At 38.9% G+C, this 18,996-nt stretch overlaps 1 protein-coding gene across 6 annotated transcripts in view; it reads right to left on the bottom strand.

Moving 5' to 3' along the window:
* Positions 1 to 1,446: 1,446 nt before the first annotated feature.
* SLC25A27 (solute carrier family 25 member 27) overlaps positions 1,447 to 18,996 on the bottom strand; it is a 28,401-nt gene continuing 10,851 nt past the window's right edge. The window contains exons 5-10 of one of the 6 annotated variants that reach the window (XR_002126771.1): positions 18,020 to 18,132; positions 17,594 to 17,678; positions 12,893 to 12,985; positions 12,060 to 12,162; positions 2,029 to 6,283; positions 1,447 to 1,731 (exon numbers count right to left, since the gene is read on the bottom strand). Coding sequence is in view for 4 of the 6 variants with exons in the window: in XM_019667531.1 (XP_019523076.1) it covers positions 6,203 to 6,283; positions 12,060 to 12,162; positions 12,893 to 12,985; positions 17,594 to 17,678; positions 18,020 to 18,132 (475 nt within the window). In the remaining 2 variants the exon portion in view is untranslated. Of the gene's footprint in view, positions 6,554 to 12,059; positions 12,163 to 12,892; positions 12,986 to 17,593; positions 17,679 to 18,019; positions 18,133 to 18,996 lie in introns of all 6 variants that reach the window. The other 5 variants (XR_002126772.1, XM_019667532.1, XM_019667534.1 and 2 more) reach the window with 5 other exon arrangements.

Genomic DNA, 18,996 nt, shown 5'->3' with positions numbered 1-18,996 from the left:
TCGCTCCCTGCCTGTCTCGCTCCCTCTCCGGCCGCCTCTCATTCTCTCTCTCAGCTCCGCGGTCAGGAGAGCTGATATGTAGCTAAGGAACCTGAGAGCGGTCGGGGTGCTAGCCGCGGGAGGGGCGAGGCTCAGGCGGATCTAGCCAGCCGGGAGGCGCGCAGCCTGAGCGGCCGGGAGCGTGGTGCGCGCACGCGCGCGGCAGGCTGGGCTGAAGCTCTTGGGGCGCCTAGCGGCAAGTTTCAGTGTCTACGGCCATACCACCCTGAACGCGCCCGATCCCGTCTGATCTCGGAAGCTAAGCAGGGTCGGGCCTGGTTAGTACTTGGATGGGAGACCGCCTGGGAATACCGGGTGCTGTAGGCTTTTTGCCTTTCCCTCCTTTTGCCGCCGCCCGGGGGGCTCCCTCCGAGCACCTCCCTGCCCCTCTGCAGCCGCCCATCCCGGCGCCGGACCTCGCAGCCCCGGCCACACGCCGAGGACCGCCCGCCCGGACTCCCCTCGTCCTGCTGCTCTCCTCGCCCGGAAGCCGGCAGCCCGCGGACATTCGCTGCCGCCCTCAACGCCCCAGGGCTACCGGCGCAGACCTCCGCCTTCGCCCCACCAGCCGTAGGTGGCTTTGTCCAGCCGGGGACATGCCCGTCTTTGGCACCGCGGGCCCGAGCCCAGGGGACAACCGTCCGTCTCCCTGCACCTGGGCCCGAGATACCCACTCGGAGTGCCCTCCGATCCCGGGCAGACGGGACCGCCACCCGCCCCGCCCCTCCGGAGGTCTCCGTCTCCGCTGGCACGACCCTCGCCCCGGTCTCCCCCGAGAGCCAGGCGCCCTCCGTCCCGCCGCGGTCGCGCCGCACACGCCGGAAAAGAGCCGGGACCACCCGGCGGCCGGGGAGACGGAGCGGCGCGCCCACCGACCCCGGGACAGGCGACCACCAGGGCAAAGGCACCCACGCAACCCCACGCACCCGGGGTGCCTGCCGCTGCGGCTTTCCTCCCGCGGGCGGCACCCTGGCTAACTCACCTTATTAACCAACAAAAACGCAAAAGAAAACTTATCTCAATACAATGTGGAAAAGTACACGATGAAATCCAAGATCCTCTCCTGATACAAGTTCTCAACAAACTAGGCAAAGAGAGGAACTTCCTCAACTGATAACGGGAATCTAAGTGAACCCTATAGCTAACATCACACTGGTGCAAGACTGAGGCTTTCTCCCTAAACCAGAAACAGGGCCAGAAGGTCCACTCTCACCATTTCTGTACACAATGTATTGGAGGTCTTAAGTCCTTACAATGAGGCAAGAAAGAGAAATAAAAGGCACATATATTGGAAAGGAAGACAAACCTGACTTTATTCATCAATGATGTGACTGTGTAGAAAAATCCAAGGAATTTATTAAAAAAGCTACTAGAGTTAATAGTCGTACTTAGCAAAGCCACAAAATATAAGGTCAATAGACAAAAATAAGTTTATTGAATAATAAATTATTGAGAAATTGGACACTAGAATTTAAGGACTTGCCAGCACAGAACTGAAAAGTAGTAATGAAAAATATAGCGACCACAGGGAATAGTATCATGGAAATCAAAGTAGAACATGGTATCAAAAAAGAAAACGAATTCTCCAATGTTTAAAGTAATTCCAATTTTATTTTGCTCTTCTATCCTCAGCCAGTGAGCATGTCCACCACTGTAATTATGAGTTATCCATCCTTTTTAGTCAGAGAAGAACTGGATTAATAGGGAGAAATGGATTAATAGCAGAACTGAATTTATTATATATATTAATATATAGCAACAATGTATAAACATCCTTTTTGCTAATATAAGTATTTAAAATCTGACATTCTAAATTAAGCCAGTTTCTTTTCACTTGTGAAAAGTAAAGATTAAGATTTAAAAGTCATCTCTAAATTAGTTATTATCATTTAACTAAAAAATGCACCAGGACAAAACAAAACCCTTAACAGACAATTATGCATTTTAAAACATTTATTTTAAAAATCAGAATGCACTATATTTACTCACATATATTCCTGTTTATTACCAGACATCTTTTAGCATCTTCATCTGCTTCTATCAAACCTTCAAAGTGGATCCTGCTGCTGTTGATAATCACAGCAGCCTGTTGGGGGTAAAGTATGGGGAAAGAAAAATAATCATGTATTCCTCAAAATTCAGAAATAATATAACACTTAAAAAAAAGAAATAATATAACACTTGAGTGGGTAAAATGTGCATTTGTATGGTATCAGTGAAGGACAAAACAGTGATATAATTTCCATACACACTCTAAAATGAAGAATAATATAAACTCATCACATTTATTAACTATTAATCAATTAGCCAAATATTTTATATTATTTAAAATGATCAAATTCTAGATTTTTGTGGAATAGCTATTAAACGGATGAATGCTTCTCAAAAATTATAATTACATGTTTACACACAGAATCTCTTGGAAATGCAGTTTCCATGTGTGCATAAATGTTTTTCTCTCTCCACCCCCCACCCCCAAAATCTCTGAATTCAACATATACCTTCTATTTGAATTGTATAAGAGAAACAGATGTAATAGATGGTCCTCGGTTGCAAGCAGTTCATTCTGTATAGTGGAAGCAGGCATACATCCATACATAGAAATACTTCCGCAGTAGGGGATGCATTGGGAGCACAGAGTGCTGAAGATGTCGAAGTCTTCAGAGATCATTCTAGATATTAAAGTAGGATTTAACCAGTGGAAGTGAAGAGGAAAGGGTGGTGATGATGGGAGGAGTTATGTGGAGAGCACAGCCTGAACACTGCATGAGAAGCAGCCAAGAGCATCTTCAGAGAAGTGAGCAATGCATTTAAAAGGAGGTGCAGCGCAGGTATGCAGTAAAATGCAAAGGTTAGAAAAACAGGTTGGAATCAGATTGAGAGGTTTCTGGGTATAGTATTAGGGATTTTAATTTTTATAGTGTGTGTATAAAGGAGCAACTGAAAGTAAGAATATGGGGTGATGTGCCCAGAGTTGTCTGAAGGAAGATGACTGCTACTCTGGATTTCCAGCTGAGACAGGCCAGCTATATAAAAAGTTTGTATTATACTTTAAGGCCTCAATAAACCTTTCCCAATCTTAAACTATGAGAAGTTAATTAAATCTAGGAAAAAAACAAATCCCAATAAATGTTTTAATCCTTTTTTTTCACATGGTCTCAATATAATGGCCCCCTTCAAGTACATGCAATTTAAGATCCTAGAGTTCAATCAGCTCATTTTATAAAGAAACAGAAATCAAGAGAAGTGAAGGGACTTGATCATAGTTATACTATTTTGTCAGAAGTAGAATCCAAAGTAGGATAAAGGTCTTTAGAATCCACGTTATCTTTCCTCCACATTATCCGGCATTTAATAATATATACTTGTATGGTAATCATTTTAATGAGTCTTGGTTTAATTGGGGAGAAGAGAATTTAATATTTCACCCCCCCCCCAATTTTTTTAACCACAAGTGTTAAAACTAAACATTTTTTTTTCCCAAAGGAGGTCCTGAGGGAATCAGTTCTCATTAACAGAGACCATACATAACTATTTCAATTGTCAATAAATGGTTGTGCTTACAACTTTGAAAATGACAGAAAAGCAAAATTTTTACATTAAAAACCTCCGTGAGTTTGTTTCCTTTTTCTTAACAAAGTGTAAAAAAAAAATCAGACTAGTCTTATGATAGATTCTTAAAACAATGAAGACCAAATTGATTCATGTGTTATGTAACTGTAATCAACTTTTTTTGAGTACCTAACAGCAAATAAATGCTATTTATAAGAGTAGATATTTAAATAAAAACAAGACATAGCTCTACCACTAGTCATTTGTAATCAAATAATATTTGGCAACACATTATTCCTTACTAAAAGCAAATCTTGGACGTATTATCTAAGTATATATGCTAATTCACTTATACATATAAAGAACAAATAATATAATTAAAAATAAGAATATGTATTTTGCAATGAGCAAAAATCATTTGGGAAGAGAAAAAGTGTGGTTAAGCAAAAGAAGATTAGATGTTAAGTGTTATCAATACTGACCTGAAGATAAATACCACATATATAGTAGTAGTATAATAAGATAGTAAGATTGAAATGGTTAAGTCTTTCAGTATGGACACAAAATTACTAAAATTTTTATTCCTTTTTATTTTTTGCTGTTTATTTTGGAACGGAGCAAGATGATTTCAAGTTGGTAAAGATAAAACAAAGTTCCAAGATACATTAGTGAATGTGATTTCACTAGAAAAGTATGAATGTGATGGGATATATGTATTGAATATGCAGGATTTGGTCAGATTATGGAGGGTCTTAATGTTCAAGCTAAAGCACAGTGACTCCATTCTAAATTTTATGCTAAAGACAATTCAAATTCATTTAATGCGTATAGGCAAAAAAAGTCATAAAGAAAAATCTGTACAGTATATTTCAGTTATAATTAGGAGATCTGTATTTTTATCCCGGCTTTGCTACTACGTAACTGACGAGCATGAACAAGTCTACTTCTCTTGGTCTTAGTTCCTAACATGTAAAATGAAAGGGTTACACCAGATAATCTCAAGGAGTCGTGTTAGGTTAAAACAATTCCAATTATTCATGCCGAATCCAGATACCAAGGAAGAGTCTCAGTACTTAAGCAACGTTTTTCACCTCAAGTCCCTCAAAGAATAAAGCAAAGTAAAATTTTTTATGGTCCAGTTTGCATATAGTATGTTCTTTCGATCCAGTCTTTACTTAATTTTAAATATTATAAAGCATAAAAAATCAAAACTTTCCCACATGGTTTCAATGCAGAACATTTGGGAATTTTAAGTACATATTTTAAATAGGAGTACTATTATTTTAAATATATTTAACAATTCAATTCAGATTGACAAATACAATGGAAAAAGTAGATGACCTGAAGATTTTAAGAGATTAAACTCCACGTTACGCAAACTATAGAAAAACAATAAGCTACTGCAAATTAGTACATCACATTAAAATATATCTTAAAGTATATTTCCCCTCTTAAATGGCAGTGATTATGCATCAGTGCAACTACAGAGCATGTAAACATTTTTCTGACTAACCATCATCCATGTCCATAACAAATGCTATTTGGTTGGCTCCAAGGTCTTTTTTGGGGTCAGCTTTCTGAGTCTTCCTATTTTGAGTTACAGCCTCTACCCTAGATAACTGTAGGGTAGATGGATAACTGTAGCCATCCACCTAGAAATGCCTACTGTCTGAGGTTGGGGGAGCAGGTGGTAGACAGGTGAATCTGAGGAAATCGCTGACCTTTCTAAAATTAGAAAACGGATGTGACTCAGGGATTGGAGACAACTGTGTACCATAAGCAGTTTATACCTATGGATTTTTTAGGCAGGAAGCTTTGCCAAACTGATTAAGACTCAGGCTAGAGACAGCTTCAATATGATAACTGAATTCTCTCTCTCTAGGGCCCTTAATGTTAGGGAGGGGGAGATGAGAAGGGATGTCAGAGCTGGCTGGCTTCATCTTAGCCTTGCTTTTAAAATACCACTGAAAGGCTTATAAGATAACAGGTTGCTTTATTAAAAAGATCTATCCACCTGAACTTTAATCCAATACATTGGATTTTTAATATATTGGACATTCTCGAGAGCTAGCAACAAATCCAAGTTGCAACAGGATATGGAACAAAGTAAATACTCTTTGTTCTCATCAAAATTCAGAGCGTGTGGCTGTCAGGAAGTCCTTAGCATGTGCAGTGGCGTGCTAACCAGTTAACACAGATCTACAATAACTAATGAGGGGGCACGGACAGAAAGAGCTGCTTTCCTTGAAATCCAAGCCTCATCTCAACTTGATTTTTTTCATCCTCCTGGCAAGAAAAGGTACATCAACTTCCTTCAACACTAGGGAAATTCAAAATGTTTATTCATGAGTTTTCATTCACCTCTCTTTTACTTTACAGTATGTACACTTTAACAACAGAAAAGTGAGTTATCAAATTTCATTGGAAAATACTGACATACAGGTTAAGCATATTTCGTATCACTATGTATGCATGTATGCATGCATGTATGTAGTCTTGCCCCATTTCTATTGTCTGCTTCGGGTCTGAGACTCTGACTCCCTTCTGGCACGTCTCCTCTAAACAGGCTCTTCAGCATAGAGCAACTTCTCGAAGGTCAGATCTCTCCAGGTCAGTGGCCAGGATTCCGTTCTTCTTCACAAAGTGCTATGCTGGGTCTCTTTGGGTGGCCGTGTGTGATCCAACCAGATTGCTTTTGAACAAAAAGAGGAGTCAAAGAGAACTCGGGTTTCCAGAGAAAAATCAAGTGCTGCCCCCTATAACTCACAGTCTCTGTAGAGGAAGGTGTCTTCCTAAAGAGGTAGAAATAATAGGGGTGTGTGTTGCAGGTGCCCATATTTCAATGATACTGAATGAACACTGTATCTTTAAGGGCTGCATCTTTAAGGGCTTAAAATGGACTGACTCCACTCATCTGTCTGATTTTTTCATAAGTAAGCCAGAACACCATTGACCAAGGGGTCTGAAAGATTAACCAAAGAAGTTAGTGCATATTTCAAAGCAGTTATTCTACATATATACATACACATCTTTGAAGGACAAAGTCATTTTGAATCCACCAGGGCTGAAAACAAATACTTGGATATTTCACCTTTGTGAAGCACTTTGTAACTTAGAAAGCATTTCCCTGTCTTATATTTCTCACAGATTTCTCTGAACAATTTACAATAGAAAGGAAAGGTATCGATATACCATTTTTACAGATGAGGACACTGAGGCTTAAAAATCAAATGCCTATTATTAGCATGTTGTGGATCAAGACCACGGGCTTCTGGCTTCCATTTCAGGGTTCTATTATTATTATTATTATTATTATTATTATTATTATTATTATTTATTTTTAAATTTTTTTTTAGCTGAGCCATCCTGCCACCTGTTGGCAGCTCAGCTTGAGCCGGGCATCGAACTGCTCTTGCTCAGAGCTCACACTCTTGAGGGAGCTCTTAACCAACTGAGCCACTCGGCCGGCCCTCAGGGTTCTTTTTACTGAACATCACTGGCTAAAAGGCTTGGACTCAGTATCCTGCATTCTAGGCTGGGCTCCTCTCCATGTGGTTTGTATGTGGGTCATGAGAAGGAGTCACTCAAGAACTTAAAGTGAAGATGAAAGATTATCCTTTGAGAGTTAGGACACAAAACCAACACCTGCTGTGTCCCACAGTGGATATAAAAATTCACATTAAATACAGAAAAGAGCTTCCAGCTCAACAACACTTGACTAACTTGAATGAAGGCATAGCTGTATCCAAAGGAATTCTATGTAAGGGGATGAGAGTTATTCAACAACAGAAGATATAAATGCTAGAGACACAGAGTAAACACTGGAAGGAACCATCAGAGAAAGGGCGTCTTGGATCCAGTTCCTGTCTGGTTTGGTTTATAGGTGATGGGTAATAATGATCAGAGAGAAACTCGATCATACTAGAAAAACAGGCTTTAAGCAATTAGAATGAAAAATGTATTTGGTTAGAGTTTGTAAAGAAATATGTATGTCACAAGTGTTTAGAAATATGAAGCATGTTATATTGGTAGACTGAGAATTTACTGGTGGAGACATCTTGGTCAGTTCAATGTTTGAAGACATAGACAAAATAAAGGATGTGAAGCTGTGATGATCCCATATTCCTGTGACAACAAAAATGAACTGAGCCAAGGATATAACTGCAATCGGATCAAGGAGCAGAGGTCTTAGGTAAGAGTGGACTATGCAGTGATTCCTAATTGCTCTGGTAATTAGACTTCTTCCTCATGTCAGTGACACAGTACCCAAGCTATATGCAAATGAAATGTATATCGATCAGGGATTGAGCAAAGCCAGGTCACAGTACCTCTACCTAGTGGAAGGGAGTGGGACTGAGTTCAGCTGGGCTTTGAATAGAAGTTAAAGAGGGAGATCATATTATAGCCAAATAACACGGGGGGTATATAAATGGGATGTACTGAGCCTCTGTGCAGGAGTGCATGTGGGTCGTGCATATTGACTAGTTTTTTCCTCACGGGCACAGTTGTACCACTGAAAATGATCCAAGTATATATATGAACCCATGTTGTCTTCTCTGCTCTTCCTGTTGCCTTAGCTATTGGAACAAAAGCAGAATCCTTCTCCATGCCTGTTGTTTGTGGATCTGAACGCATAAGGACTCTTGGCTTAATATTCTTAAGTTTACCAGTAAGCTCTTCCTGTTATTATTATGTGTTCAGCAAGCACCCTTCTGATTAGAACTTGGCTCCCTGTATAGCTTGAATTTAGGAGGAAGCATGCTCTCTAAAGGACTTCAGCATCTGGATCACTTGCCAAGGGTTTCTCAACGTGAATGAGGTGATCACTGTGGTCCGCTCATCAATTTCAATGAGGTCATGTGATGTGAACCTGGATTTGGGAGGCCAGTTTACTTGAAAGTGCTCATGAGTCGGGTTTGTAAGGTCAGGGTTATGCACTGTGGAAAATCAACAAGGCAGTGCCATCCCAGTGATCTCTGGTTGTTAGCCAGCCTTCCTCTGGGAACAGCTCGCCATCACTACACACTGTCTCTTTTCTTTTAAAACATCTATAACTAGCTGTAGGATCTTGAGTAACTCAGTATACTGCATTATTTAGGAGCATGGGTTTAGAGTTGAATAGACCTGTCGTTAATTCCTAGCTCTGCCACATACTAGCTGTATGAACATGAGCAAGTTTCTTCTACTTTGAGCCATGGTTTTCACCTGAAAAGTGAAGATACCACCACCTGTTTACCAGGTTCTTATATGACTTTAAAAAATAACGCGTGTAAAGAGCTTTGCCCGGTGGTTGTCATGTATTAAGTACTTATTTTTTTTTAGTCATCTATACTTCCTGAATCTCATGTATAAAGAAAATGGGTCAGGAGTGGCCGGTTAGCTCAGGTGGTTAGAGCACAAGCTCAGAACACCAAGATTGCTGGTTCGATTCCCACATGGGTCAAGGAGCTGCACCCTCCACAACTAGATTGAAGACAACTACTTGACATGGAGCTGATGGGTTCTGGGGAAAAAAACACATGCCGTTCCCCAATAAAATTTCTAAAAAAATAAAAATGTTGATTTCTGTTCGATTAAAAAAAATAAGAAAATGGGTCAATTAAGTGGTCTCAGTATTCCTTTGTCCTTGGATATTTTCTCTGCCCCTCACTCCTCCTGACCCTGATTTTGTTTTTAATGGTCTCACCCACCCTTATAGTCTCTCATACTAGAAACTTAAACGTCCCATTTCCTTCTTTCCCTCCCTCACCTTCTACATCAGTTACTAAATCCTGTGGAGTTCATCATAAATGTCCTTAGAATCTATCATCTCTCCATTTCTACAGTCATCTCCTGGCTAGACCACTGTCAAAGAGCCCTTTCTTGTTGTGTCTTAGCTTTCAAAGTATCTTTTATATTGCTGCCAAAGTAATCCTGTCCCCGAACAAATCTTAGCACATTGCTGCCATGTTTAAGCAGCTGCTTGCTAACTATAGGCTACACCTAAACTACAAAACTTGGCCACAAAGCCCTTCTCAACCAAGTCCTTCAGTACCTCTCTAGAATTCTCTCCTACCACTCCCCTCTGAGGGCCTAGTCTCCAGCTGGTTTCTGCAGTTCTCCAAACATATCAGGCCCACACATGACTTGATGCCTATGCTCATGTTGCTCCCTCATGCTTTTCTTGACAAATGCCTATGGATCCTTAAGGTTCAGATCAAATATCACCTCTGTGAAGCCTTTTATGACTTCTTAAACAGTTAAAGCCATTTTTACTCCGCTGCTCATGTTCCCGCAGCGTTTTGTTCATACCACTGATAGAGCACTCATACAACTTCCTTAGGAAGACTATGTCCTCTGGAGCCAGACTGCCTGGGTTTGATGCCCCAACCCCACTAGTTAATAACCACCTACCCCGACCAAGTTATCTATGACTCCATATGCTTTTGTTTCTTCCTCTATAAATGGGAGAGCTGATAGTAATCTACTAAATAGACTGATGGGAGAATTCCATGAGTTAAGCCATAAAAACGATTAGCACAGTGTTGGTCATATACCAAGTGATTTGGTAATATTAACTTTATTATTTCTGTAATTTTAAGTACTTAAATGTCTATCTTTTCCGTAACATTGTAAGCACCTCTAGTGCAAAAAATAAACATTCTTATTCCTTAGTGTTATCAGAACTTGTAATAGTGCCTGGTTCATGCAGGCTGAATCAAAATCTTCCTTTCCAGTAAGAAATATCCACAGATGAGATAATATCAAGGTATAGTATAGTCCAGACCATCAAAATGTTTTGCAACTTGGGTACACTTTTATATCAGATATCCTCAAGGACTTTGGCTATTAAATTCATATTAATAGATACCTGCTATCCCTGGGTGATGCCATTTATTACCAGAGCATCAATTACCATCTATATGTGGACAGTGCTCAAATTTAAGTCTCTATCCCCATATTCTCTCCAGAATCCAGACAAATAAATTAAGCTAATCATCTAGATACCTCTTTTTAGATGTCCTATAAGCATTCAAAACTTGTCCAAAACTAAACTAAAATCTTCCCTGCAAATGTGCCCAACACACATGGCAGCCGGAACGATCTTCGTGAAAACGCACATGTCATCAAGCTGCTGCGCCTCATCCTGATGGGTCACACGGCCCTTCCCAACCCGGTCTCTGCCTCTCTCTGGCCTCACCCTGCACCATGCTCCTCCATGTCTTGGGCCTGGGCTTGCTGGGCTTCCTTCAGTTCCTTGAACTCGTCATGTTCTCTGTCCACTCCAAATATTTCCTTTGTCTAGAATGTTCCTCTCTATCCTTTTTACCAGGCTAAGTCCTACTCATTCTTCAAATCTCAATTCAAAAGCCTATTCTCACTATAATTTATGGTCACAGGATGTGGAGTACAGCGTAGGGTATAGAGTCAATGGAATTGTAACAGCTATATATGATGTCAGAGGGGTAGTAGATTGGGGGAGGGAGGTTATCACTTTGTGAGGGGTGTGAATGTCTAACTATTACATTGTTTTGTACACGGGAAACTAATTTAAATTGTTTTAAAAAAAGTGAAAAAAAAAGTCTATTCTCCAAGTAGGTTTTCTTAATCTCTTGACCTGGGCTACACTTACTTGCTATATATACATACTTCCATGGCACCATGCACTTTTCCCCTACCACTCATCATTTCTAGCTTCTTATTCACTGTTTGTCCTTACCTAGACTAGAAGCTCTAGCACCAGTGCAGCTCTGTTCATCCCAGAGCCAGGCACTGAGTACAAGGCTTTGCATGCAGTAGGTGCTCAATTAATATTATATTGTATAAAGTACTGATTATTTGAATTTTTAAACCTACAACTCATTCATACTTTCAAATATTTTCTAACTTATAAAATAATTGAGTATCTTGTTTTTTATTATGTATATTATTTTACTTAAATGAGTCTGTCTAATTCTCCATCTTATTTCAGTAAAAAATAACATCCAAACTAAATAAAAATGACATAGTGCTTTCTTACTAAACAGAGATTTGTGGTAATAAATATTAATGGGTAATACAACATTTGCTATCAAAGTAACAAATTGTGTTTGAAACAGTAACATTTTCATAGGAATGATCTCTAGTATATAATCTGTATACCTGTCCCAAACTATAATATTTTGGTTAAACAGACTACTAAAGGCTTTACTTTGCAGAAAATCTATCTATTGGCTTTTATAATGACAGAATATCAGCCTATTCATTTCTGGATGTAACTGAATTACTTTACTTTTATCTACCAAAGAAGGAAATAGAACTCTAAGGAGAGGTTAAAGAAAACAAAAAAGAAATATAAAAAAGAAGTAAAGAACTGTGGTTAGGGGCAGGGCCATGCAAAAAAAAAAAAAAGAAAAGAAAAAGAAAAAGAAAGGGGAAAATATTTACATATTAAAAGTAATTTAAGTACACAGAAAACAAAAACAAAGGAAGGAAAGACCTCACTTTACCATTCGCAGCCAAGATGGTAAAAAGCCTTTATAAAGACTCATGAGTCCTTCTCCTTGAACAGCCTGAAGCAAGCAGTCAGTAGATGATTTATACAAAAGTCCCCTAAAAGGAAATGAGACAATTTTGCTAAATTACTTGTGTCAATAGATGTATAAATAAAACTTAAATAAAAAAATAGCCTAAGGAAACTTACTATATGTTAAATATTTTCTGCTCGTTTAGAACAATTAATATTTGTGGTTCTGTATATAGTGTAATAAGTCCTCACTTAACGCTGATAGGTTCTGCGACTTGAAGCAAAATTATGTATATAACAAAACCAATTTTACCTAGGCTAATTGGTATAAAGAAGAGTTAAGTTCCTATAGTATCTCATCAACATTATAAGGAAATGACATTATAGATCATCTCTTTTGAGTTTAAGGATATTTTCACGGTTGACTCTATGCTTAGATTCAGTCTACCTGATCTCTTCCAGAGAGAGCACAGTGTTTGATATCAGAGCAAATTTTCCATGTTACCTGTTAAGTCATAAACTTCTGAAGAAAGTGCTCTGTAAATTCTCAGCAGAGCATGTTTTCAGAAACTCTTTGAAAACTATAAAGTCACAAGAAATATCTTGTCTAAATAATTTGATTGTTAAATTAGCTTATTTCCCCAAAGGCACTGTACTTTTTCATCAAAGAACAGGTAATTGCATAAAAACAATTTCCTGATTGAACACATAAACACATAAATACATTTCTATCAAGAAAAAATAAGGGAAACATCTTTAAAGAACAATGTTATTACAGACATTTAGACACATGGATACTGAAGACTTTCTCTCTACCTTCCTTGCTTATCTCGGGGTTGATTCATTATTCTGCTTTTGATGACATCAGCTGGTGTTCCCAGAATGGACGCTACCAGTCCAGAACATAAACTACAGATACAAATAAATGAGATTGAAAGATAATATATAGCAGTTTCTCAATTTTCAGAAAAGGGAATTTAATATTTAGAATGGAACACTAAATATATTACTATAACATTCTTCATAAATAATGCTCTTGTAGCTTAAAACCAATGCTAAATCAATTCATTAATGAAGTAAAAAAAAAAAACACCAAAAGAATGTCAGTCACTAAATATACACTAAACACCTTCTGGTGGCAGGTGCCCTTCTGGACAGTGAGCAAGACACACAAGATCCTGCCCTCAAGGCATTTGCACTACTTGGGGGAAGGCAGAGGAGAAGTGAGTAATTTCAGATGCTGATGTGCGCTATGAAAAAAATACTGTGGGGTAATGTGACATGGAGTGACTGGGTGACAGGCAGTAGTAGAAAGGCTCTTGGGGTGACAGAAGAACGGAGACCTGGTGAAAAAGAAGCATTTATGTGAAGAGCTAGAGGAAGGGCGTTGCAAGCAGAAGGAAGAGCACAGGAAAAGACTTGAATCAGGAACACTCTCGGTGTGTTTTAAGACACAGAAAGCAACCAACAGGGCTGCAGTGTCCTGAAGGAGTAAGAGTCCAGCCAGATGAAAGAGCGAAGTAGACAGAGAGCAGGCAGTCCATGAAGGCTGCTTAGGGAGTTTGATTTTATTCTAGATACTCTCTCTTTGCCTGTTATGCTCTAACAATATAACGAAGTGCAGTTCTCTGCACTTACCACACTCTCTGACACCTCCGTGCCTTGGATTCTTTCATTTGGAATGTCCTACGCCCCATCTAATGGGAAAATGTCTGTTCTTCTTGCTAACTATGCCCAGGCACAGGGTCTGATGAGTTTCTGCTTACCCATCTCTCTTTACCCAACAAGGTTAATCGCCCCTTGAAAAATCAAGGCTTCTTGTCAGTTACACAAAAGAGACAAAATCGATGTGGTCAAGCTACAGCAGAGTAAATCAAGAGTGTGTAAATGAGTGACTGAGAAGTTTAGACACCACTAGCAGCTCATTATGTGTGTAGGCACAAGAGGGGCAATATGGGAACATGTTCAGAAGTCCACAAACAGAAAATCAACTGCTTTAAACTTTTCCAGGAGAAACGCAGGTGATGAGAAGAGGGGTGGTCGATCTGAATCACGGAAAACAGAAGGCCCCAGGCCCAGAAGATGGCAGCTGATTCCACAGACCAGGGTCATTAGGTTTGGCTAATGGAAAGCTAGAAAGGAAAACTGTGTACAATGTGTATGTCTTTTTGGGACATCGAATACCTCATAGAGATAAGGGCCACTGAATTCCGTGCCAAGGCTTTGAAGTCTCCGGGGGTTCTGTGGTAGGCAAGTTGACACTGCCTCAGGAATCTTCGTATTCTTACTCTAAACTGCTGTAGCAGAAAAGTACCCAGACTCTTTCTACTTCTTCCAGGTCAAGATTCAGAATTCAAAGGAAAAGATCACTTTAGAACTACTTGAATTCAAGAGGAGAACCCATATAACCTATTTATATACTCCAGCATGTGACCCAGCTGTGCATATAGCTTTCCTTGGGCCTCTGTCCACATGACAGGCATTGCCTATGTGGAAAGAATGTATTGTTTCGCTGTGTATATTCTAGTAATGCAGACTACTGCTCTTTTCACATTCTTTACTATTTTTTCAGATTCTTTGAAACTAAAAGTTTAATATCATTGATTTTAAATACATTCATATTTTCACACACAAATGTCTCCACTAGCACAAAATTCACCTAACCTCTAAAACTATCTATTGGAAACAGACCACAAAACTAATCAAGAGGTAAGGAAGAACAAAGAAATAGGGCAAAAACAGATACACAATTTCCCCTTCTTTGCCCAAAAGACTGGAAGCAAACACTACATTTTTACTTGTTCATTTGCCTCAGGGAGGCTGGGTACCTCTCCACATAGGTGGCAAGAGTGAAAACTACTTCTAACAGAGTGTTAATATTTTAAACGTGTAATTGATTATTAGGCGATTTTTTTTACCTGCATATTAACCAAATCAAAGACGTCCTTCAGCAGCTGAGGACCCTTTTTGGCACACAGAGACCTTAGGATGCAGCTGCCAATGGTTTCATCCCATTCTTTTCAAATTATTTTAAGGCCACAGTATGATCTGGCTAGCCTTTTTAAAAAAATAAATGTTAAAAGAGAGCAAATAATGTATCAAAAAGGCCTCGAGTAAGATGGCATCTAGAGTCAAAGTGAGAAAAAAGAGCAGTAACAGGAACATCGATTTTGCCAAGCTACTTGTAATGGGCATTGCTGCTATTAACCTTTATCACTCCTTGCTAGTAATAACCCCAAATGAAGCCCAGGACACACCTAAAGTGGTAATAGAAAGTGATTGGGTAAGTCTTCAGTTCTCTCCAGGAGACCAAATGGCTATCTCTAAGACTAGTTTAAAATATTCCATCAGCACCGTGTCATAATCAGTGATTCTCTTCAGAATCAATGAATCAGTCATGTATAATTTTCACACAATGTAGACTTACCTTTTGCACAGTTTTACCTCTCAGTAACCTCATGATTTAAAAAAAGAAAAGAAAAAGGGGATTATCCTGGTCTTTCTGTTCTATACAATTTCCTGACCATTCAACTCCTCACCTTTCTCTGCTTCCCTTATTAACACACCTTGCACCTGCCTGCCCTCCTCACTAAAATCCTGGCCACCATCTTCTACTGCTCCTACCCTACCCCAGGACTTCATTTGACTCGCACCATTTTTTTAAAATTGTGCTAAAACAGACCCAGCATACAATATACCATTTTCACCATGTTTAATTGCATAGTTCAGTGTTTATACCATTTTTATTCTTTTCTTCATATCAAATTCCTTTTTCCTCAGAGGTTGATGGCTTGTATAAAGTTCTCTGTGCAGCTGCACTCCCCTTTGAGCCTCCATGAGCATTCATTTTATCCTATGACACAGCATCTAGAACTTTCAGATCACACAGCACTATTTACCTACTTAGATTTGAGTTCAGAGTTAGCAACTTTTGAGCTGCCTCACATTCCACGCACACTCATACCATCCCATTTAAAAACCTGATTTCGTGGTGGAGCTCAAAACTGAACCAAATACCAATCATTCCATGTTCTCAAAACCTGAATTAGAGAACAGTAAGGCTAAGTTATTTCAGATTTGGGCTGGAATATATCCAAATGGAAGTCTTAGGCCTTTCCAAAAAAGGCACATCTGTTAGGTGGAGCGGTGTACATTAAGCAGATTTACACCTGCTGGGAAATCCGTGAATCTTAGGTTATAAGTGTGGCATTTCAAGGACCATTTGGGTAGGAAGACAATGAAAAAGAAACAGAGATAATATCATTGTGGGACTTTCGGATAGACCTGAATATCCTGCTCCCAGTGTAAAGCTTAACACTGGAACAGGCAAGCATCTTGAAAGAAGAGGTCTCACAGGATGACTAGATTGGGTAGAAATTGAGGAAGAAGGTCTCACAGGCAGAGTGAACAGCTTGCATAAAGATAGAGGCCTAAAGAAGGAAGGTAAGGGTGACTACAGATAATACGTATGTTTATAAGGATGGAGGTAAAAGCAGAAGGAGGGCTAAAATCCTGTTTTCTCTGTGAAAGAAGAGGCCAGACTGTTGGGTAGAGATAGTATGGTATAGATTGTGAACACACCCGGGTGAGAGTTGGAATGGGAAAGAACAATGGGCAAAGACGTAAAAAGATTGCCATAGCAACACTAAAGATAACACTTATTTTAAAAGAAGAAGAATGAAGAAAAACTACTCTAGGAATACAAAGTTAAGGTGAACCTGAATTAGGCATCATTTATATCTATCTCTAAATATCATTGGTTTGATGCTGTTAACAAATTTTGAGGGTTATCTAAATAGCATAAAGAGTTCTAGAATTTGGAAACAAGATCAGAAGCTAAATAAAAGCACTATGATGTTAAGGATACCAGACAACTATAAAATAACCACTCTAATGGATATTTGAAATTGTGTTGCAAAGAGATTAAGGTACTACTGTTCCTTCCTGGAATGTTTGTCTTCCTGTCTTTTTGTCAAGAGCCACAGCCCTTTATAACACGTATTTAATTCTATCTCCTTTGTAGGCCCGCCCTTATTTTTTCTCCCTCCTCTCAACTCTACAGTAACTAGTCACTTTCTTTTAGCATTTACTGTTCAGTGTTTTTGTATTGTCTTGTTTTCTGCTTTGGTCAACTCCTTGGGAAGGAGCTGTGTTTACCTTTGGTACCCACTATAAGCCCTCCACAGTGCCTATGACATAAAAAATGCTCAAACATATTTGTTAAATTGAATTAGAGAATCGATCATCGGAATCTGACCCGAGGAGGGCCCCGGGGCCATCAAGGTGCAAATCTTTGGGGAGGTTTAATCTGCAACATTCTGCAACTTTGTCTCTCTCTTCCTATTTTAACTGCTATAAACTTTAAGAACATTGCTCTTTATAAATGTACTATCATCTTTCTCTAAGTGTGATATCACTAGATTCCCAATCAAAGGAGACAAAATTTAGAATGTATGCCAAATATGAAAGAAAATGTGATGCAGAGAAGAAAATAGATTCTAAAACTAAATCACTTACCTAGATAACATGTGAGTCATGATGTTGTCCTCAAGTGATGTATTCAATACCAAGTAGTGTTTCACTGTATCATAAGTGGTTAAATCTGGCAATCGAAAGAAAAAGAAGGCTTAAGTGTTTATTTATTCAACAATTAATATCTTTTGAATCTTAGAGGAAGGTGTGGGGTAAACAGGAGACCTTAGAAATAGTTTGGTCTTATCTCCTTATTGTCACAATTTGCTTATTTTTGGAAATCCTTTTCACATATCACTGTAGAAAAGAGTGAAAATGTTCTAGGGAAAATATTCAATTATGATATTACAACATAGAAGGAGACTGTTGCCAGTATATGTTATTAAAAATAATAAAAATTTTCATTTTCCCTGATGTGACTACTGATAATGATTAATTAGGCTTCTCAAAAATCAATCAAATTTCCATTACCTCCCATATTCACCAGCGCTGCTCTTTGTATATTGGGTACCCAGCCTGCCCAAAGCCCACGTATTCCTCCTTCAGCCAAGATTTTTGCAAATGCATGATGCACACCACGAAATCTAAAGGAAAATAATAATGAAATGTAAAAACTCTATGCATTCCTACGTATGGAATGCAATTGGATAAGCTTTGCCTATAGCTGTTATGATTTGGAGTAAAATAATACCCTAATTATCAAGAATTGTTAGAAATTAAAGCAATCCACATAAGTCTAATTTCCAGTTAAACTTAATAATCCTTTAGAAAAACGGCCAACATTTTATCAAACACTTTTTATGGAAATCTTTATAAACTGTGTCATCTTCTCTTCTCGTATTTTTGAACAGATTAAAATTCCTTTCTTGATAATTTATATCATCAGTGCACAAATTAATTATAGGAGGGAACCATGGATATACATCTGGGTTCATTTTACTAGCTTGTGGGAGACCTGTAAATTTTGTAATTTCACCAAATAACACTAAAAAAATTGATCTTCACAAAATCTCTTAAAAGAAATGGTATTTTTAGATCAAAAAGTAGGAAGGACAACCTCATCATAAGAGGTTTTATTCATTTATTTATTTTAGCTGAGCCATCCTGCCACCTGTTGGCAGCTCAGCAGCAGCTCAGCTTGGGCTGGGTATCAAACCACTGTTGCTCAGAGCTCACAATCTTGAGTGAGCTCTTAACCAACTGAGCCACTCGGCTGACCCCATAAGAGGTTTCAAAATTGAATAATTTGGCTTTGTGAACGTTTACTACCTTATTCTTATTTTGCTCATTTTTCTATACACAGATAAAAAACAGCGCTGAACCATGAACCAAATCTGGAAACCTCTGGTATAAAATAAAAGTCTGGATTTTATATAGTTAGAAATACCTATAGTCAGGGCCGGCCGAGTGGCGCGATGGTTAAGAACTGGCTTGGGATGCCAGAGGGC

The sequence above is a fragment of the Hipposideros armiger genome, unplaced genomic scaffold (assembly GCF_001890085.2).
Source record: "Hipposideros armiger isolate ML-2016 unplaced genomic scaffold, ASM189008v1 scaffold_499, whole genome shotgun sequence".
NCBI classification, from domain to species: Eukaryota; Metazoa; Chordata; class Mammalia; order Chiroptera; family Hipposideridae; genus Hipposideros; species Hipposideros armiger.
The sequence above is the reverse complement of the archived record's forward strand: the minus strand, read 5'-3'. Positions and strand labels throughout refer to the sequence as shown.